Source organism: Natrix helvetica, assembly GCF_964273705.1.
Source record: "Natrix helvetica genome assembly, chromosome: 15".
NCBI lineage: Eukaryota > Metazoa > Chordata > Lepidosauria > Squamata > Natricidae > Natrix > Natrix helvetica.
In genome coordinates, this window is record NC_138565.1 from 121,259 (window position 1) to 140,669 (window position 19,411).

Sequence of the window (19,411 nt, forward strand, 5' to 3'; positions counted from 1 at the left end):
TCGTAAGTCCAGGACTACCTGTGCAATTTCGTTGGATACATGATGTACAATGACAATAAATGCTATGCAAGTGTGCCCTGTAGATCTGCAGCCTGCAAAGAGACTGATGTCCAACTGGATGGCCGTAGTGGCTGAACCCCCAATTCTACTTACTTGGATTGGCTGATGAGCCAAAACCGCTCGTGGTGCAGCCAAAAGGGTTCTTGTTGGCCGCTTCGTGACTCGGTTTCCCCCCCAGGCCGCTGAAAAAGCCCCCCGGTCTCCCACCGCCGCCGGCTCCAAAGAGACCCCCGCCGGAAGAGGACGGCTGTGAAAGACCAAACGAAGGAGGTTAGGCCGGCCCTGTCCGATTCAAACAAAGCCTTAGAATAGAATAACAGAGTCAGAAGAGACCTTTGGAGGTCTTCTAGTCCAACCCCCTGTTCAGGCAGGAAGCCCTACACCACTTCAGACAAATGGCTGTCCAACATCTTCTTATAAGCTTCCAGGGTTGTAGCCTTGCTAAATATTCTATCACAGAATAGTCGTAACAGGATAATAGAATTGGAAGGGACCACGGAGGTCTTCTAGCCCAGCCCCTGCTCAGGCAGGAGACCCTTCTACACCGTGACAGACAAAGGCATGTCCCAACTTTTGTAATCTCAAAAGAACGAAGGGCAGGCTATTCAGACATTCGATCAAAATGAAACAGGAGACAGATATATTGGCGTGTGTTCAAAATCCGACAGCAACAACAGAGAAACAGCATTCATGGAGTTTTGGGGCCCACTGGGAGGAAATCTTGAACGCCCCCAAAAGGGGATATAAAACTTGGCGGAGTGTCTCCAGAACTGGGATTTTAATCGGTGGATTCCACATTGTTCAGATTGGCGGCGTTAGCCACAGAGTATATGGACTTTAACTCTTTTTTTAAAAAAAAAATGAACGTGGGCATCACGCTGTCCATCTGACCTTGCCACAGGCTGTGGGAGGTCCACGTTTTCAGAAAAGCAGCCACTACGTGTTTTCGATCTGCCACCCGCCAAAGGCGGTTCCTATTTTTCTACTTGCATTTTTTACGTGCTTTCCAACTGCTAGTTTGGCAGAAGCTGGGACAAGTCACGGGAGCTCACTCCGGGACGTGGCGCTAGGGATTCAAACCGCCGACCTTTCTGATCGGCAAGCTCAGCGCCTTAGCCACCGCGTCTGTATAAAGCGGTACTAACACTTGGGGTGATCTTGGTGGTACCCTTCTGTTAATGCAGCCTATTGGCTTTTTTGCCTGCAGCAGCACCCGGCTGGCTCGTGTTTAAATGGTTGTTGATTACCATTGTAAACAACTCTATAGGAATTTTTCTTTTGATCAGACCAAGTGGGAAGGTTCGGCCCTAGGAAGGAAGACAGGTGGTTTGGAAGAATTACCTGGCCGAAGAGGCTCCCACTGGTGTTGGTGGCTTGGCCGAACACGGTACTTGGGCTACTGGAACCAAACGCTGAAAGAAAATAAACAAGGCAGGAGGAAGTTAAACAGCTTGTGAAAACCAAATGCTGGCATTTTGACCCACACAAGTAATCCCTGACTTACAACAACTCATTCAGTGACCATTCAAAGAGGCAAAAGGTGAAGGGGTGACCGCACGGACACTGCAACGGTTGCTCAATGTGAGGACTGGTTGTAAATTAATGTTTTTCAGCATGTTTTCCATATTAAAATATACGATATGTGGCCCACCAATACATCAGCCCACGTTCTGCATAATATGGGCAGTAAAGACTGTGGTTAATTGATGAATGCCTTATATGACATGAGGTCTGAGTTGAGCATAGAAGGGAAGGGGGAAAAGAAGGGAAGGGGGAAGGGAAGGGGAAGGAGAGGAGGAAGGAGGTAGGGAAGGAAAAGGGAAGGAGAAGGTGGAAGAGAAGAGGAAGAGAAGGGAGGGCGTAAGGGAAGGAGGAAGAGAAGAGGAGGAAGAAGGGAAGATGGAAAGAGGAACAGAAAGGGAAAAAGAAGGGAAGGTGGGAGGGAAAGAAAGGAGGGACAGTATTGGAAGAGGAAGGGAAGAACGAAGGGAAGGGAAAGAGGAGAAAAAAAAGGGGGGGAAGGAGAGGTAGGGAGGTAAAGAAGGAAAATGGAAGGAGGAATGAAAGGAAGAAAGAGAAAAGACGATTTCTTCCTGATTTTCAATGCCCGCCTCATTCGCTTAGCTGCACTGATCCGCTTTTACAGCCATGGCGCGAACACACACACACACATACGATTGCAAAGTTCAGGCTCCGGGCGGCCTTCTCCCCTTAAGCAAAGCCAGACATCCACCCCCCCCTCCAAAACAAAACCACCACCACCACCACCAGCCCAATTTCAAATGCACAGGATTGCACCATGTTTGCTTCCACATGAAAAGCTGCCTAAGCTGGGATTCCAGGCAGGAAACGGGTCGGGCGAGGTCAGGATAAAAAAAAAACAAAAAACAACGCTGAATATTTGTAAAATCCGTCCTCTTGTGTTTTTTAATCTCCTCTCCGCTCTTGGGAGAAGCGCATTCATTCCCGGCTGCCATCCAGGGAGGGTTGGATCTCTCCGGGGTGACCATGGAAATTTTTTTTTTTAGCCGTCCTACAGGCTGTCCTCGACTTACGACAGTTGATACAGTGACTGTTCAAAGTTGCAAGGGCAGGGCAGGGAAGAAAGAGGGGTGTGTGTGACCATCGAGGTCGCCAATGTCACCTCGACAAATTTGGACAACAGTCTCCGATTTATGTCGGTTGCACAACACGGGGGGTGGGGGTGGGGGGGTGGGGGTGGGTTTGTGTGTGTGTCATGCTCTTGGGACCTTACCTGAAGCTTGACAAAAGCTGAAGCCGGCCGAAGACGTCGGGGTGGTGGTCGTCATGGAAGCCGGACTGGCAAAGATGGCTCCGCTCTGTCCGAAGCTGGAACTCTGCCCGAACACGGGAGCGCTGCTTGCAACGAAAAGTCCGCCGGCGGTCGAAGGCTGCCCGAAGGAGAAAGAGCTGGCCGTGCTGGTGCTGGACGCTGCCCCGAAGACGCTGCCGCTGCTGGATGCTGGAGGGGCGGAAGAAGCTGCTTGCCCGAACGCCGGGGTGGCTCCAAAGCCGGCCTGGTTGAACGTGAAGCCACTGGACGGGTTGGTCGACTGGCCAAAAACAGGGGCCTGACCAAAGCCCGACTGGCCGAAGCCCGAGGTGGCCGTGGTCCCGAAAACCGAGGTGTTGAACCCAGTGGCCACGGCCGAGGAAGACGGAGAGGTGGCGGCTGGAGTTTGACCGAAGGGAGTAGGGACCGGGGGGGTTGCTGCGGAGACCTGACCGAAGACGGGGGGAGCAGTAGGGTTGGTTAAGGCCGCGGTGGTGGGCTGGCTGAAAGCCAAGCCAGGGGAAGGTGAGGAAGAGGAAGACGCAGGCAGTCCGGAGGGTTGTGCGAAACCAGACGAGGTTGGGACTGCCTCGGTAAGGGCAGAGGTGGTGTTTGTTGTGGCTGGCACAGATGTCGCGGTGGTCGGAGGGGAGGTTGTGGCTTCCGGGAGTGGTGAACCGATGGCCGGTGGAGTCGAGGGTATTGCGGTCTGCCCTTCTGCAGGACCCTCAGGAAGAAGGAGCCCCTCAGGCCCCTTGGGCTCGCTAGGTGCCGAGGCCGGAGTCAGCTCTTGGCTGGGTGCCGCTTCCGGAGGAGCTGTCGCCTGCCCTCCTCCTTCTGCCTCTGCAGGGGCGGCGGCTAAATGGGGCACTTCTGCCGGAAGATGCTCAGGGACCAGGACAGACACCTGGGGCTCAACCTGTGCCGTGGGCAGCATGGCCCCTTCAGGCGACGGTGGCTTCTCAGCGGGGGCCGTTCTGGCCTCTTCTTCTCCTTTACTCGCAAGGGCAGCCGGCGTGGACGCAGCGCTCAAGAGGCCCCCGAACGAGAGGCTCGGGGCGGACGGCGGAAGGACAGAGGCAGAAGAGGCTTGTGTGGCGCTGGTAGGAGGGCCCCCAAAGGCAAATGGAGCCTTGGCGGCACTGCCCAATGGAGCTGCGAGGCCGAAGATGCCGGGAGGACCAGGATTGACCAAATGGACATTGCCGAAGATTCCACCGGTCGCTGGACCAGCCGTTGTCGTGGCCAAGGCAGTGGAGATGGCCTCTGTGGGCTTGCTCGCTGACGGAGTGTTTCCGGCCGAGAATCCAGGCGGCTGCGGCGCGGCAGCTGTGCCGACAGAGGGACCCTTAGCCGGAGCGGCCTTGGCATTCTCGTCAGCTTGGCCGACCCTCAGACCAGAGAAGCTGCCCAATGTTTCTCCGGCCGCCGAGTTCTGGATCGCTGGGTCACCTGCTTTGAGGGGAAGGATCTCCAGCTTGGGGGCGTTTGCAAAGGGAGGGGAAGCATCAGCCGCTTGTCCATTGCTGCTAAGGCCAGCGGGGTCTCCGGGGCTGGCTCTCCCGAAGGCAGAAAGAGTGGGGGTCCCAAGAGTGGGGGTCCCAAAAGTGAACGGGGTCTCCGGGACGGAGGCAAATTTCATTCCTCCTCCAAGGGAAAAGGCTTCGGGCTGGTTCGGCTCCTTTGCTGGGGTGGCTGTAGCTGCCAAAAGAAGAACAAAATGAATGAGTTGGAAGGGACCTTGGAGGTCCTCTACTCTGACCCCCTATACTCAAGCAAAAGACCTTACACCCCAAAACTTACCTTCCAAAACAGAAGAGGCCGGCGTCACAGCAGAAGCAGTCACCGCAGTGAAGTTAAACCCAGCCCTAAGTTTGAAAATAAAACAAACCAACATCACATTTGTAAGAATTGCCTTATAAATGGCAAGAAAGTTTACCGGTTGCTTCTTCTATGCAGTAATGTATGTTTTTTTCCCCAACGTTGTCTGATTTTGGGGCTACCCCTTAGTTCTCTCTCCTACGGACAACAGAGGATTCAGTCAAATTCTGGGGATTAAAATCATTATCAGTGTTCTGACTGAGGCTTCCTGAGAGACTGAAGCAAACTCCTGGTCCCGACAAAAAAACCCTTTCTTTATTGACTGTGATTTCTGCTCATTCACCTACAGCAAAGTCTTTCCAGGGAGGATTTGCGGTCACAGACTTTTATCTGGCTTGGAGACCTACCAGGCCGAAATCTGCAGAACTGGGCAAGGAGAGTCACCAACCAATGAAGCGAACGAATTGTCTCCTGCAAACTCCACTCCCCTTTCGCTCCTCTTTTATTCCCCATGGGAAATCACTGCCTCACTGATGTCTGACTCCGAAGGCAGCTGATAACAGCCAGACGGCCCTGGCCCACTCTCTGCCTCCGACACAGAGCCCTCACCAGAGCCTTCCCTAGGCTCCAGGACTGGCCCAGGTTCCTCCCCAACCCTCCTCACTGGCCGAACGTGTTGCCAGCTCCACTGGACACTGGCAGGCCACAACAATGTCATACCTTAACTCTTATCTTGCTCACAGTGTCACTAAAAGAGCAGCTGGGCTCTTCTCTTTGGGGGCCAAATGTCCTGCCAAAAGCTGAAACCTACCTCTCCTGGATCACTCCTTGGTGCTACATCTGCTATAACGCCACCCCTTTAAAGCGCCACCCCGCCGTTTGAAAAGAGAGGAGGGGGATGGGATTTTGGATAGTACTTACCCCGATGGGGCAAAGGTAAAGTCTTTGTTGAACTGGGAAGCAGCGGCTGAGATGGATGTCGTGGTGATAGGTGTGACAGTCTTTGGGACGCCTGCATCATGAAAAAGAATCACAAAAGTTAGCAGATAATCAAAGCTTAAAAAATAAAATCCTGCTTCCCGCCCTGACATTCCCAGCAGACACTGAGCTACCATATTTCTCTTTAGCATCCCACCTTCTTCCTTCCAAGGAACAAATGTTGATAGTTTTGCAAGCTGTGATTTCCCCCCAAAGAGGCACCAATGTTCTGACTGAGGCTTCCTGAGAGCATGAAGCAAACTCCTGGTCTCAACAAAAACCCCTTTTATTAATGGACTGTGAATTCTGCTCATTCACCTCCAGCAAAGTCTTTCAAGGGAGGATTTACAGTCACAGACCTTCTCTGGCTTGGAGAGCTGCCAGGCCCATATCTGCAATACTTGGCAAGGAGCCTCAGGAGAATCATGAACCAATTAAGGGAACTAATTTTGTCTCCTGCAAACTCCACTCCCCTTTCGCTCCTCTTTTGTTTCCTCTGGGAGAGGCCATTCACCGTCCACCCGTGGCCTTACTCCCACTCTGTGCATGCGCACACTGGGAACAGGCTCCAGCTGTTCCTCTGCCTCACAGATGTCTGACTCTGAAGGCAGCTGATAACTGGCATACGGCCCTGGCCCCCTCTCTGCCTCCGACACAGAGCCCTCACCAGAGCCTTCCCCAGACTCCAGGACTGGCCCAGGTTCCTCCCCAACCACCACACCGTCCGAATCTGCCACCAGCTGTCCTGGAGGGCCACAACGTCTAACCCTTGGGAACAGGGAGCTGAAAAGCAGCAACATTTCAGTTCTCCAAACTGATCAACATAGTGTGATCCCATTTTCTTCGACCTTCCTGCGTCAATGAGCTCATCGGGCCCCAAGCTTTGCCACTCCTGGTGTGGCTGTCTCTGGAGCACCTGCACATTTTGCTGAGTGTGCCACAATGCTCAGGGAGGAGGGCTTAGCTCACCCTTGGCAGGAAAGCTGACTGTTCTGCTCAACGCAACCTAAGTACGTAATTGTATTTGCCAGTTTGCAGACTTCTCACACCCTCAGCCTGTTCTGAGCTGCGACAAAAGCTAACTCCTCTAAGTCGCTTCACTGGAACAGCTTGTCTCCGGAAGCCATGTGGGAGCTCCATCATTTGAGATTTTTAAGATGAGGATGGAGCGTTCCAGTTTGGGCACTCAGTGTCGAATAGGTTCACCGTCACTGGTATAGAGCCACCTGCCTGAGCAGGGGGTTGGACTAGAAGACCTCCAAGGTCCCTTTCAACTCTTTTTTTCTCCCCAATTAAGCATAAAAAAAATTCAATGTCTGCATAAACAGTTTGTTGTTTGGGTACAGTTAATTTTGAGAAATAATAACAACAATAACAACATTACTAACGATGACATCATCATCATCATCATCATCATCATCATAGTATTTGCTTATCCATGTTAGTGAACCTTCCTTATACAATTCATCAATCTCTTGTGCTTTTCAATGTTTAACTTCTGTTTCTGCTAGTTAGCCATGGAAGGTCCCTTCCAACTCTTGTATTCTGAGGCTTATTTGCCTGTTTTTATGGGCAGCTGTGTATCCTGCCTCTCCTCAGCTGTAAGTGGACAGACCTTCTTCTACGGAGTTCAAACGCTCTACCCAGAAAATGAGTTTTAAGGGGCCTTTGTGCTTCCAAATGGCTGCAGAAATGCCGTCACGCTCTCAGAAATTCAGCTCCCGGTTTCGGCATTTGTAATATGGGATTATGCTTAATCCCCCCAAATGGTGTGTAATTGAAAATGTGGGATAATGCCCCACATCTGGCCAGCCCACCCACCCCCTCTTTAGCTTTCTGGAAGGCTAGGAAGATTTGTCCTTTACCCAGTCAAATGAGGGGTCAAATGAGGAGAGATACTGCGGAGGACTGTTGGGGTATTCTTAGGTGGACGATAGAGGTGCTGAATTTTTAATTTCGGTTTTTTTCAATTTCATTGTGGTTATGCTGAAACCTTCTGTTGCTTCTCCATTTAGCATATTTTTTGCCATCTGGCTAGAATATATTGCTGTGATCGTTCCAATAAATTTCTCTCTGAAGTCCATTACTGCTAATTGATTTATAAGAAAATACCAATTCAGGTTATCGAATGCCTTTTGTGTGTCAATAAATATCAATGCTTCTTGTTTTTTCTGATGTATCTCATTGTATTCTAATATGTTCATTATTGTTTGTATATTGTTTTCTAATGTGTCTGTTGGGTAGAAATACATTTTGGTCTGGGTGTATGATTTCCTTTAGTATATTTTTTTTAATTCTTTCCGCCATTATTGTCATAAATATTTTATAATCGGCATTTAGTAATGAGATTGGTCTATAATTTTGGATCTTTGGTTTTCAGTGTTGTCTTTGGAGATTAATGTTATTAGTGCCTCCCGGCTGGACCTTTGAAATACATGGACAGAAAGTGGTATTTGACTTACGACTATTTGTTATGCGGCACCATTTGTTACAACGGCACTGGGGGGAAAAAAAAGAGTCACGATCATTTATTTTTTTGACACTTAATGAGGGTTGGAGCGTCCCCCTGGTCAGTGGATCAAAATTTGGCAATTGACTCATAGTTACAACGGCTGCAGTGTCCTCTTTTGTGACCTCCTTGACAAGCCGGGCCAATGAAGGAAACCAGATTTGCTTAACGACGCTTGAAAATCTGGACTTTAATGGCTGAGATTTTTGTTCTTTTTTTTTTTAATTTCCAGGGAAGGGGTCCCCTCCTCTCCGGATGTTGCCCACTTCAGCAAGGCCAAAGATGCTGCCCAGTTGGCTTTTCCTTCTGTCAGGCTAAATGTAAACTGACCTGAATTCTTTTTCCCAGCCGAGGTCTGTGCGACGGACGCCACGGTCGCCGCTGCCGAGCTAGGCGGAGCCTGCATCTTTAGGGCGCTTGACGGGGTCACCTAAAATGTTAAGCAAAAAGGTGTTGGTTAGGAAACAGGCAGGGCACAAACTATCCAGAAAGCAGATGAGAAGTTTCCATTGAGGGAGGGGCCTTGGAAAAATGTACATCTATCTTATCTCCCCCTTTCCTTTCTCTTTCCCTTTTTTTTCCTTCCCATCCTATTTCTTTCTCTCGTGTTCCCTTTCCTTCCCATCCTTTCCTTCTTTCACCTGTTCTTCCCTTCCCCTTTCATCTGCCCTTTCCTTTCCTTTTTTCCCCTTCTCCTTTCATCTGCCCTTCCCTTCCCATCCTATTTCTTTCTCTTTCCTTTTCTTACCATCTCCTTCCTCCATTTCCTCCCTCCCTTCTCAGGTGTGGCACATTGGTTAGAATGCAGTATTGAAGGCTAACTCTGCCCACAGCCTGGAGCTCGATTTTTAACTGACTCACGCTGACACGGTTGACTCGTCCTTCCAAGTTAGGCATAATGAGGACCCAGATGGTTGTGGGGGCGGGGGGTGGGGGAGCGCAATGGGCTGACTCCGTAAACTGCTCAGAGGGGGCTATAAAGCTCTGTGAAGTGGCATATGAGTCTAAGTGCTGTTGCTATCAGCTTCACTCAACCGCAGCCTCCTCCGGCTTCCCCTTCCTTTCGACCCATTCGCTCTTCTTCCTTGAAGGGAAGGACTGTCCTTTCAAGAGATCAGCCGTACCTGGTTAACTTGATTTGTTGCCACGGTAGCTAAAACTTGAGGAACGCCTTGAGGAACTGATGACCTGGAAGAGGAAGTGAGAAGAAGATGATAGAACCTAACCAAATAATTCAGAACCCAAACTAAACCAATCTTCCGTTCCATAAACAGGCCAGAAACCAACCAGTGATCTCTAGATCAGTGGTCACTAATCTCTGCTTTCTTTTTAAGCACCAGCTAGACTTTTGGAGTCCTTGGTGCTCTCTGATCTTGGTGGTTTTCTTGCAGACGTTTCATGACCCAACTAGGTAACATCATCCGTGCTAGAGTAAGACAAAGAGTAAACTCCATTCCCTTCCATCACTTAGGATTGTTAATTTAGTTGGAGTCATGAAATGTCTGCAAGAAAATACCCACGGTCAGGGAATACACCAAGGACTCCCCTGGTCAACCCTGAGCTGCAAATATTCTCTTCCTATTGGTAAGCTAGACTTTGCCAAGCAGGTACCCTCTGAAGGGGGTTGAGATGATGAATTCGTCTGGAATTCAGGAAACCGCTATAACCCTAAAACCTCCGGATAGTATCCATCTGGAAAAGGCTGGGCTAATTGGCAAGGAGAACAAATCAAATCTTCTCATTTATCAGAGGTGTTAAAGGTGGCAAATCTAATGCTGCCTGCTGCATCCTTGAGTTTGAGTTACTCAGAAGCATCTTCTTGTGTTGGCATACAATCCTTCCCTCCCTCCCTCCCTCCCTCCTTCTGTCCATCCATGTCATCTCTCCATTCATTCAACAGTTTTTCCTTCCTTCTTTCCTTGCCTCTCTCCCCCTACCTAGGTCTCTTTGTTGTCTGTCTGTCTATGTCATCCATCCATCTATCTGTCATCCATCCATTCATCTCTGCATCCTCAGAAAATTCAAGGCAGATTTCCCCAGTTTATATTCCCATAACAACAACCCAGTGAGGTAGGCTGGGCTGACACTAAGCAGCCGGCGCAAAGTCCTGGCCAAGCCAAGAAAATCCAATATTTACAAAGAGAACGGCAGCCTTTTGACCAAGAATTTAACGCTAAGAGGTGAAGTGGCCTCAAGCCAGACTCTCAGCAGAGAAATTGGAGGGAGAAAAAAAATATGAAGTTTCACTGGCTCATGATTTGCAACTCCTGCCAAAATTTTCAGGGTCAGCATAAAACAAAAGAGTAATGGATTCCCTCACCCCGCCCCCCCCCCGTACCCAAGTGGGAGTACAAAGAGGAAGATTTATAGCCTTATCATCATCATCAGCTAAGCAGATCCACCTTGTACAAACTCACAAAGGCCCCGATTTAGAGAAAGATTCTGGAGAGAGCCGAGCATTTTACTTCCAGCTCTTTCTGCAACTCTGACACTGAAAGCATCGGACGATTTTCTTCCCGCTTCCGGTGTTCGGGTGGTCCTTGACTTACAACCATTTGTTTAGTGACTATTCGGAGTTACAACGGCATAGAAAACAACGGACTGATGGCAACTGGCTCCATTTATGACAGTCGCAGTGTGGGTCGGGTCACGTGATCTCCCCTTTGGCGAGCCAAGTCAGCGGGGAAGAAGCCAGATTCACTTAACAGCCGCGTGACTAACTTAAGAAGCTGCAGTGATCCACTTAACAACCGTGGCAAGAGAAGTGGTAAAATGGGGCAAAAACTCACTTAACACAGCCTTCATTTAGCTCCGTTGGGCAAATCTAGCCAAACCTACTAGGGCTGAGTTCACCCGAGATGGCTAGCTAAGGCTTGTTAAATTCATAGAAACTGCATACACACACACACACAATCCCACTTGTGTAAGAAAAAGAAGCAATGGGTGGAAGAGCATTAGAGAGAGATTCAACCTAGAACTAAAGAGAAATTTCTCACAGTGAGAATGATTAGTCAGTGGAACGGCTAGCCACTGGAAATTGTGGGCACTCCATCAATGGTTTCTTTTTAAAAAAAAAACTGCCCAGCTAAACTTTGAGAGAGCAAGAGAAAACGGTTAGAAAGAAGGGAAATAAGGTACATATTAGTATACTAAAGGGAATTGTACTAATATTATTAATGCTGTATAGTTAATTAAGATGTAAGGGAATTATATCAACATTATCAATTATGGCTAATAAGTTAAATGTTCTTTATGTAAAAAAATGGATTTTGATGGTGTATGTTGCTTAGAGCAAAACAGACCAACAGATGAAACTTGAAATGGCAATTTGGTTTAACTTTGAAGATAATTTAAATTAAGAGACGAAGATGAAATGTTAAAAGAGTGGGATGGGGAATTGGAGAAACATATTTAGCGATGGAGTTGATGTTATTGCAAGAGATTAGAAATTAAGGCGATTGGTGATATTGTTTATGTATGAAGAAGAAAATAAGTTTAAGATAAAAAAAATATGGAAAGAGGCTGAAACTGATATGGCTGAAATTAGAAATAGAGATATGATGTAAAATTAAGGCATCTTTCGGAAACCTGACATTATGCATATGAGAGGATGTAAAAGAAGAGATCATAAAATATGTTAAAATTTGTAATAAAAAAAAAAACCTTTAAACTAAAATAACTGCCCAGCTTCTTCTCCAAGGCAAAATGTCCAGCTATCAACAAAGTTTTGCTCCGCTAAAGGCAACCCTGGCGTGTTCTTGGCTTGCATAATAACCGCTCAGGAGAGGTTTAAGGACATTTGAGTGGGAACAGCTATTTGGTATGGCTGGAAAACTGGATAAAGCATAACTGTGGAAGGCCAACACACACACACACACACACACACACACACACACACACAGGCGTTATAAATAAACGCTGCAGCCAAAAAGTCAACATTAACAATGAATGAACTCGATCCACTCCCAATATCTTTGCTTTAGGGGATTCGGCAAAGAATCTCTTTCAACAGAATTAAAATTCTTACTTATTCATTAACTGTCCGGCTTGAAGAGTCTCTCCTTCATTTGACAAAGCGACAAGAAGGAAGGCCGAAGTTACCTACCCCACCGCTGCAGAGACTGCTGGGGGAGACCCACTGCTTTTCAGCTCTCGGATGTTGACCACCTGAGGGACATTCTTCAGAGTCGATTCGGTCAGGGAGGTGCTCACCGCTGTCGAGCAAGAATAAAGAGCAAGATAACTTAGAATGGAATGGAACAGAACAGACGAAGGAATAGAGCCGAGTGGAGTGGAGTGGAGTAGAGAATAGGGAGTAGAGTACAGTAGAATAGAACAGAACAGAATAGTGAATAGGGAGTGTAGTAGAGAATAGAATATGGAATGAATAAAATAGGATAAGGAATAGAGTAGAGTAGAGTAAAGAATGGAATGGAATAAATAGAATAGAATTTAAAATTGGAATGAATAGAATAATAGAATTCAGAATTGGAATGGAATAGAATAAGAACACGGAATAGAATAGAATACCTGGATTCTGGTTCGCCACCTGTCTTCTCAAGGCAGCTTCTGCAGCAGCCTGGGGGGCTGGGAGAGTGACGGAAGGAATGGGGGCTCGGTGCTTCACCGTCTTCGTTGCTAACGTCGTGTTCTCTGCCCCAGGGAGGATAGGTTTAGGGGTAGACACTAGGAGAGAGAGAGAGAAGGGGGGTGGGTGGGTGGAAAGGGAGAAAGACGGAGGATATTTGGTTAGGTAATCTCAAAAGTCAAAAGGGATGAATTTCCTTGCCAACGTTATGAACCTCTTCTCCAAATTAAGATCCCTAGGAGGGATTGCTGCTTCCTCAAGAATCCTTTAAGATCACAGTTCTCTCTTCAGCTGGATGCAGGCCACTATTATTCAGCGTCTCTTTTATGACTGCAATTCTACTCTCCCAAATGGAACGTTAAGCGGTCCTCAGAGGCCGATAATGCTAATTATTCCAATATATGAACCGGAGGAACGGCTGTCACGGCTCAGGATAATTTGTCTTTGCCATTCCAGAAAAGGGTTTGAAAACCACGTCAAGAAAGGTCTTTCTGGGATGAAATATAGGTAGCCTTCCACTTGCGATGACAACGGAGACCCAAATTTCTGTCCTTAAGGGAGACATTTCTTAAGGGAGTTCTGCCACATTTTACTAACTTTTTTTCTAATTTTAATGCAAATTTCTAACAGCAAACAACTCAACCAAGGAAAACCCCCACATACACAGAGAAAAAAAGCCACTAGAATATAAATGGACAGCAAACCCCATTCCTTACTGGCACTGATGATGTTACCAAGCTGGGTCATGAAATGTCTGCAAGAAAGCAAGCCAGCTCAGAGCGCACAAAGGACTCTACAGCCCTCCTTTCATTCAATTTTTGCAGGTCTTGTTGTGGCCCGCAGAGCTGGCAGCAGAGTCGGACAGTGAGGAGGTTGGGGAGGAACCTGGGCCAGTCCTGGGGGGCTGAGGGAAGCTCAGACGAGGGCTCTGCGTGGGAGGCAGAGAGGGAGATAGACAGCAGTGAGGCAGAGGAACAGCTGGAGCCTGTTCCCAGTGTGCGTATGCGCAGAGCTGCCAGAAGACAAGGACAACTAAGAAAGCAGGGTCGACTTGGGAGTAAAGCCACACCTTGGAGGTGTTTGGCCCCTCCCAGAGGAAACAAAGGAGGAGCGAAGTGGGAGGGGACTTTTGCAGGAAACAATTGGTTCCTTCGGTCACTTCAAGAGTGGAAAGTTCTGTTTGTGACTATAAGAGACTCTGTGCCAAGGGTTGCCTTGCCCTGCGGTTGGAAGCTAGTTATCTGGCAGCTCTCCCAGCGAGATAAGGTTCGTGTGGATAAACATCCCTCTCAAAGACTGTTTCACTAAGCCTTGCGGACCGGGAATGAAAGGAATTCACAGTTGTGTAAATAAAAGGGGGTTTGCCAGGACCAAGACTCCGCTTCTTGCTTGTTCAGGAAGCCTAAATCAGAACAGGTCTTAACCTCTTTAATCTCCCCCACGGAAAGCTCTCTAAATGGAGAAGAATTGATTAAATGCTGCTATCGACTCACTTAAAGTGCCCATTGTGATGTGGGGTTTGCCAAGATGCAGGGATTGCGACAACAGGGCGGGTTGGATTGAAGGTGTCCGGACGACCGGGGCGTGGCAAGGTGCTGGGATCGGTACCACCACCTCCCCTTCCTCCTGATCCACTGCTTCCGTGTCCTCGTTTTCCAAGGACTGGGTGACTGAAGACGCAGAGCTGATCTCATCCAGGTCTTCATCGTATCTCAGAGACAGGAAAGCCGACTGGGACAGAGTTGCTGCAAAAAAACAAAAAAAAACCCGCAATTAAGCTCCAAATTTCTCTTGAGAAGTGAAACCAAGTTTCACCCCAGTCTAGGGTCTTTACTGACACCGTTGTTAAGCGAACAACCCTGCAGTTGTTCAGTTAGTGACAGGGTAGTGAAGTGAATCTGGCTTCCCCATCGACCAGGCCTGCCGGAAGGTCGCAAAAAGGGGTGACGTGATCCCGGGAAACCTTTTCCTCCCTGCTCTGTCTTCCTATTTGCTTCTGTATTTTTGCATTTTATTCTATAATCTAATTGGAAAAAAAAATGATTCCAGGAAACCAGAAGTACATGCCAGTTGCCAAGGGTCCGGATTTTGATCACATGATACGGGGATGCTGCAACGGTCGGTAAGTTTGAAAACGGTCCTTAAGTCACTTTTTTTCCAGCGCCCCTGTAACTTCCAGCAGCAGCCATTTAGTTCATAAGTACAAAATATTTGTACCCAGATGAGTGCTTAATGGAAAATGGATTGTGTGTGTACATACATACATACATACATACATACATACATACAAACATACATGCTGGTTTTGTTGTATTCGGGTCTTTTCCCGTGTAAGGTTGAGATTGTCTTTGAAACGTTGCAAAGACAATCTCAACCTTACACGGGAAAAGACCCGAATACAACAAAACCAGCATACCTACATATATAAATAGTCAAGAACTACATTGATCATCGAGAAAAATTCAGTTGCTAAAGGAGAATGAATGAAAAGAAAAGCAAAATATTTTCAATGATGCTGATTTATTTACCTGGTGCGGTTGAGCGGACAGGGGGCAGTTTTCTCTTAGACAAGAAATTCCTCAGCTGAGACTGCTTCACAACGGACAACTTAGCTGTGAGAACCAGGGAACAGAAGAACAGAGTTTTATGGCCCTTCTTGGGTTCGTAATTCAGTGTGACTTCGAACAGGTCAATAAATGAACTGTCGTAAGTGGAGGATTACGATCGAAAGTTTATTTACTTTCCAAATTGATATATTTTTAGAAACCACTGTGTGGACTATATGCTATGAAGAGACAGCTTAGTGTGGCTGGTTAAAGCGTCAGGTGAAAAAAACGGGAGGCTGTGAGTTCCAGTCCTGCCTTAGGCACACAAGGCCAGCCAATGACCTTGACTCAGGCCTTCCATCCTTCCTAGGTGGCAAAATGAGGACCCAGACTGTTGGGGGCAAGAGGCTGACTCTGTAAAATGCTCAGAGATGGCTGGAAAGCACAGTGAAGCGGTGTATAAGACTTAAGTGCTGTTGCTATTGAGCCAGCCATTTCCTCGGTAGAACCTGGTCAAGTAAACAGCAGGGACTAGTTACCAGCTGCGGGAGATGATGCCTTGGTGGAAGATTCCAGCGTGGCTTTCGTTAAGGCGTTGCTCAGATTCTCCAGCTCGCTCTCCAGGCTGTCACAAAAGGGGGGAAAAATCCTTTCAAAACAGCCTTTCAAAGGAATATTTATGACCACAGACCTTACCTAGCTTGGAAAGCTGCCATGTAAATATTTCCCAAATGAGGTGCTGTGCAAGGAAAGACTTTGCACAGAGTCTCTGAGACTCACGGACAGATCTTCACACTCCTGAAAACGAATCTAACGACCGACCAAGTTGTTTCCTGCAAAAGGCCCTCTTCCCTTTCGCTCCTGTTTTGTTTCCTCTGGGGAGGGGCCATTCACCTGTGGCTCAACCCTGATTTCTGAGCTGTTCTTTTCTTCTGGCAGATCTGTGCATGCACACACTGGGAACGGGCTCCCATTGTTCTTCTGCCTCACGGCTGCCTAGCTCCGAAGGCAGCTGAGGTCTGCCGGACGGCCTTGGCCCTGTCTATGCCTCTGTCGCAGAGCCCTCCCCAGACTCCAGGACTGGCCCATGCTCCTCCCCAACCACCTAATTTCTGGAGAATTCTTCTCACCTCTGGATGCTGGTGTGAGAAGAACCTGGAGCGGATGCGTTCCACGGAGTGACGTGGTTGTACAAGCGGAGTTCGTACAAGCTGCCGACCAACTTCTTCAGCCTCTTCCTCTGCTGGTTGATGATCTCCCTGTTGTTCGTGAGGGCGTTGAAGAGAGTCTCTCGCTCAGGGACAGCTAGACGCCTACGTCAAAAAAGCAGGGAGGGAGAACGAGGTCAGGCATCGAGGGGAGGAAAAAGGTTGGGGGACGTAGCTGTGCTTGCAATCCACTAAAAGCAGGTTCAGAAGTACTTTACGAGAAACGTTTTACACTGTTCTGTACACCACAGAATCCCTAATGCTACTAGGATGTGGATAAGCTGGGTTGGCAAAATCAGAAACGAGGAGGTGAAAAGCCGCCTGGGAAAGCCAAGGGAAATCATCAAAGCCACGAAAAAGCGAAAGTTAGAATATTTCGGATATGGGATGTGACACCTGGAAAAATAGGGCATCCTTCACTTGATCCTCCAGGGAAAGAGGGAAGGCAAACCTAAGGCTTGGACAAAACTGAGCAACACTTTTTCGTGCGCTGTTGACACAAATAGGATTGGAAACATGATCGCCAATGTCCGGATATGGCAGGAGGAGGAGGAGGAGGAGGAGGAGGAGGAGGAGGAGGAGGAGGAGGAGGAGGAGGAGGAGGAGGAGGATGAAGAGAATGCTACTAGGCCCAAAAATCTCGGTTTGGATAACTTGGAACTGCGTCCCTTGGGGTCAGGCTTAGGTGTTGCATACAAAATTGTACAGTCATGTTTTACCTGTAAATTATTTTTTCCTGTTTTAATCTTGATACGCACGCAAACAACCTCTTTAAACTCAATGTAAACCCTTCTAAACTTAACTGTGAAGAAATATGATTTTTGTCACAGAGTTGTCAAAGAAATTGGTATCTGAAGCGCTCGGAAGCTAAATCGACAAAGCAAGGTGCTCTTGGTGCTTAAAAAGCCCGCAAGGACAACGACGACACCAAAGGATGTTCATTTCCCCGCCTGAAGGCAACACTCACTTCTGCTTCTTCTGCTGTTCCAGGTGCCGATCCCACTCCAAATCCAGAACGTCGTTCACGTCTTGGACGGCAAACTTCACGTACTGATGCAAGCGACGGACTTCCTGCCCGGGAGAAAGTTTCCACCTTCAGCTCAAAACGTCCACAGGGGAAAGTTCTTCCGGGAGTGGGGTGGGGTGGGGTTATGCCAAGCTGCCTGAGGGGAAGGTTGGGCCCTCAGCTCTCTGGGACTAAGCAAGTGCCAGGGATGGCTGGGCCTGGCCTCTCTGGGAGGGACTCATCTGGATGCACTGGAGGATCGGAACCCTCTGGTGGTGTATTTCTTTGGGTCTCCTCTCCCCTTTTCCTTCCTTCTTTCCCTCTCTCCTTCCTTTCCTCTTCCTTCCATCTCTCCTCTCTTCCTTTTTCTCTCTCCTCTCCCTTTCCCCCTCTTCTCTTCCTTCCTCCTCCTCCTCACCCTTCCCTTCCTCTCCTCCTTCCTCTTCTTTTTCTCCTTCCCCCTCTTCTTCCTCTGCTCTCCTCCCCCCTTCCCAGTTCAATCCTTGGCGTTTTCCCACACTGCAAAATGAACTCCTCCTCCTCCTCCTCCTCCACACAGGGTTATGGTTAGCAACTAGTTTTTGACGCTGGATCCCACTTCCTGAACCTCAGGCAGCTTCCCTCAACAGAACAGCGGGCAGATGACCAGAACCACAGAAGAGGACTTCTTGGTCTCCTGGTCCGCTTGGGGAGCTTCCTGAAGACATTCTGGACCCGAGAGATGCTCTCTGCTCTGCTCCTACCTGAAGTTGCCCTTCGCTCTTGGGGTCCAAGGGCTTCTTGTAAAGCAGGTGCAAGTACTCTGAGTTGTGAGCTTGCTCGTCCTTCTCCTGGGCTTCCTCCACTCCTGCAAAGCCTTCCAACAGATTGGTCTTCAGGAGGCTGATGTCTCCGTGAAGGGACTGCGAGAGGCAGGTGAGAGAAAGAGACAGTCAGGCAATTCGTTGCAGGTTGTCCTAGTCTTACGACTACATATTCAGTGACCACCAGGGGCTGGTGAGGTCTAGTTCCGCCTTAGCCATGAAAGCCGGCTTGGGGACTTTGGGTCACTCCCTTCTCTCCCTCAGTCTAACCCCACCTCACAGGGTGGTCGTTGTACTGGGAAAACAGGAGGAAGCTGTGTTGTGTTGTGTAAGTTTCCTGCCTTGAATTATTTGTACAAATAGTAAAGGCAGGATATCAATATTAAAATAGAATACATTAAAAATAATAAAGGGGAAAAAATGAATGCCTGAATCTAACAAATAATCTGCTCTTGATTTTATTATTTATTTTAGATTATTAATGTATTAATTGCAGGATTTGGATTTGGGTTGGACTAGAAGACCTCTGAGGCCCCTTCCAGCTCTATTCCAATCATTTTCCCCAAATCTGTGCCGCTTTTGGTACCCGGCAACTCCTCCTCCTCCTCCTCACCTCTGTGGTCTCTTTTATTTCCAGCAGGAAAGTGTGCAGGTTGCTGGCTTCCACGCGTAGCTTCTTCTTCTCCTCCTCACTGCCCACCTGAAACGAGGCCTTGGCTGTCCGAGCCTTCAGTTCCTCCAATTCTTTCTGGAAATGGGCGATCTGCGGAACCAGGCCAGGCCAGGCCGGGGGGTGGGGGGGGGCAGGGGGGGATATTGGAGAATAAATAGTTCCAGAGAATGACAAGAGAGACGCTCAACAGGACTTTTCCCGGTGTAACACGTTAAAAATGTGCTTTCCTACTCCATTGAATTCCTTCTCCTCTTCCTCGCTTGTGCGAGTTGAGCTATGCGTGCATGTTTGCCAGCCCGTTCCTTGCGTGGCCTGGTTGTGGGGCATGACCCCTAGGGTTGGGGACCGGTGCCTTATACTATAAATCAGGGGTCCCCAATCTTTCGGACCTCAGGGGCCACTAAATTCATAATTTTAAATCCCGC

At 48.4% G+C, this 19,411-nt stretch overlaps 1 protein-coding gene across 1 annotated transcript in view; it reads right to left on the reverse strand.

Moving 5' to 3' along the window:
- Positions 1-19,411, reverse strand: part of NUP214 (nucleoporin 214) — a 58,881-nt gene that overhangs the window by 27,085 nt on the left and 12,385 nt on the right. The window contains exons 17-32 of the mRNA XM_081967362.1: positions 18,927-19,076; positions 18,254-18,412; positions 17,472-17,575; positions 16,427-16,609; positions 15,836-15,921; positions 15,279-15,362; positions 14,244-14,495; positions 12,693-12,848; positions 12,268-12,376; positions 9,287-9,350; positions 8,493-8,592; positions 5,597-5,687; positions 4,658-4,722; positions 2,816-4,555; positions 1,402-1,472; positions 154-307 (exon numbers count right to left, since the gene is read on the reverse strand). Coding sequence (XP_081823488.1) covers positions 154-307; positions 1,402-1,472; positions 2,816-4,555; positions 4,658-4,722; positions 5,597-5,687; positions 8,493-8,592; positions 9,287-9,350; positions 12,268-12,376; positions 12,693-12,848; positions 14,244-14,495; positions 15,279-15,362; positions 15,836-15,921; positions 16,427-16,609; positions 17,472-17,575; positions 18,254-18,412; positions 18,927-19,076 — 3,568 coding nt within the window. The remainder of the gene's footprint in view (positions 1-153; positions 308-1,401; positions 1,473-2,815; positions 4,556-4,657; positions 4,723-5,596; positions 5,688-8,492; positions 8,593-9,286; positions 9,351-12,267; positions 12,377-12,692; positions 12,849-14,243; positions 14,496-15,278; positions 15,363-15,835; positions 15,922-16,426; positions 16,610-17,471; positions 17,576-18,253; positions 18,413-18,926; positions 19,077-19,411) is intronic.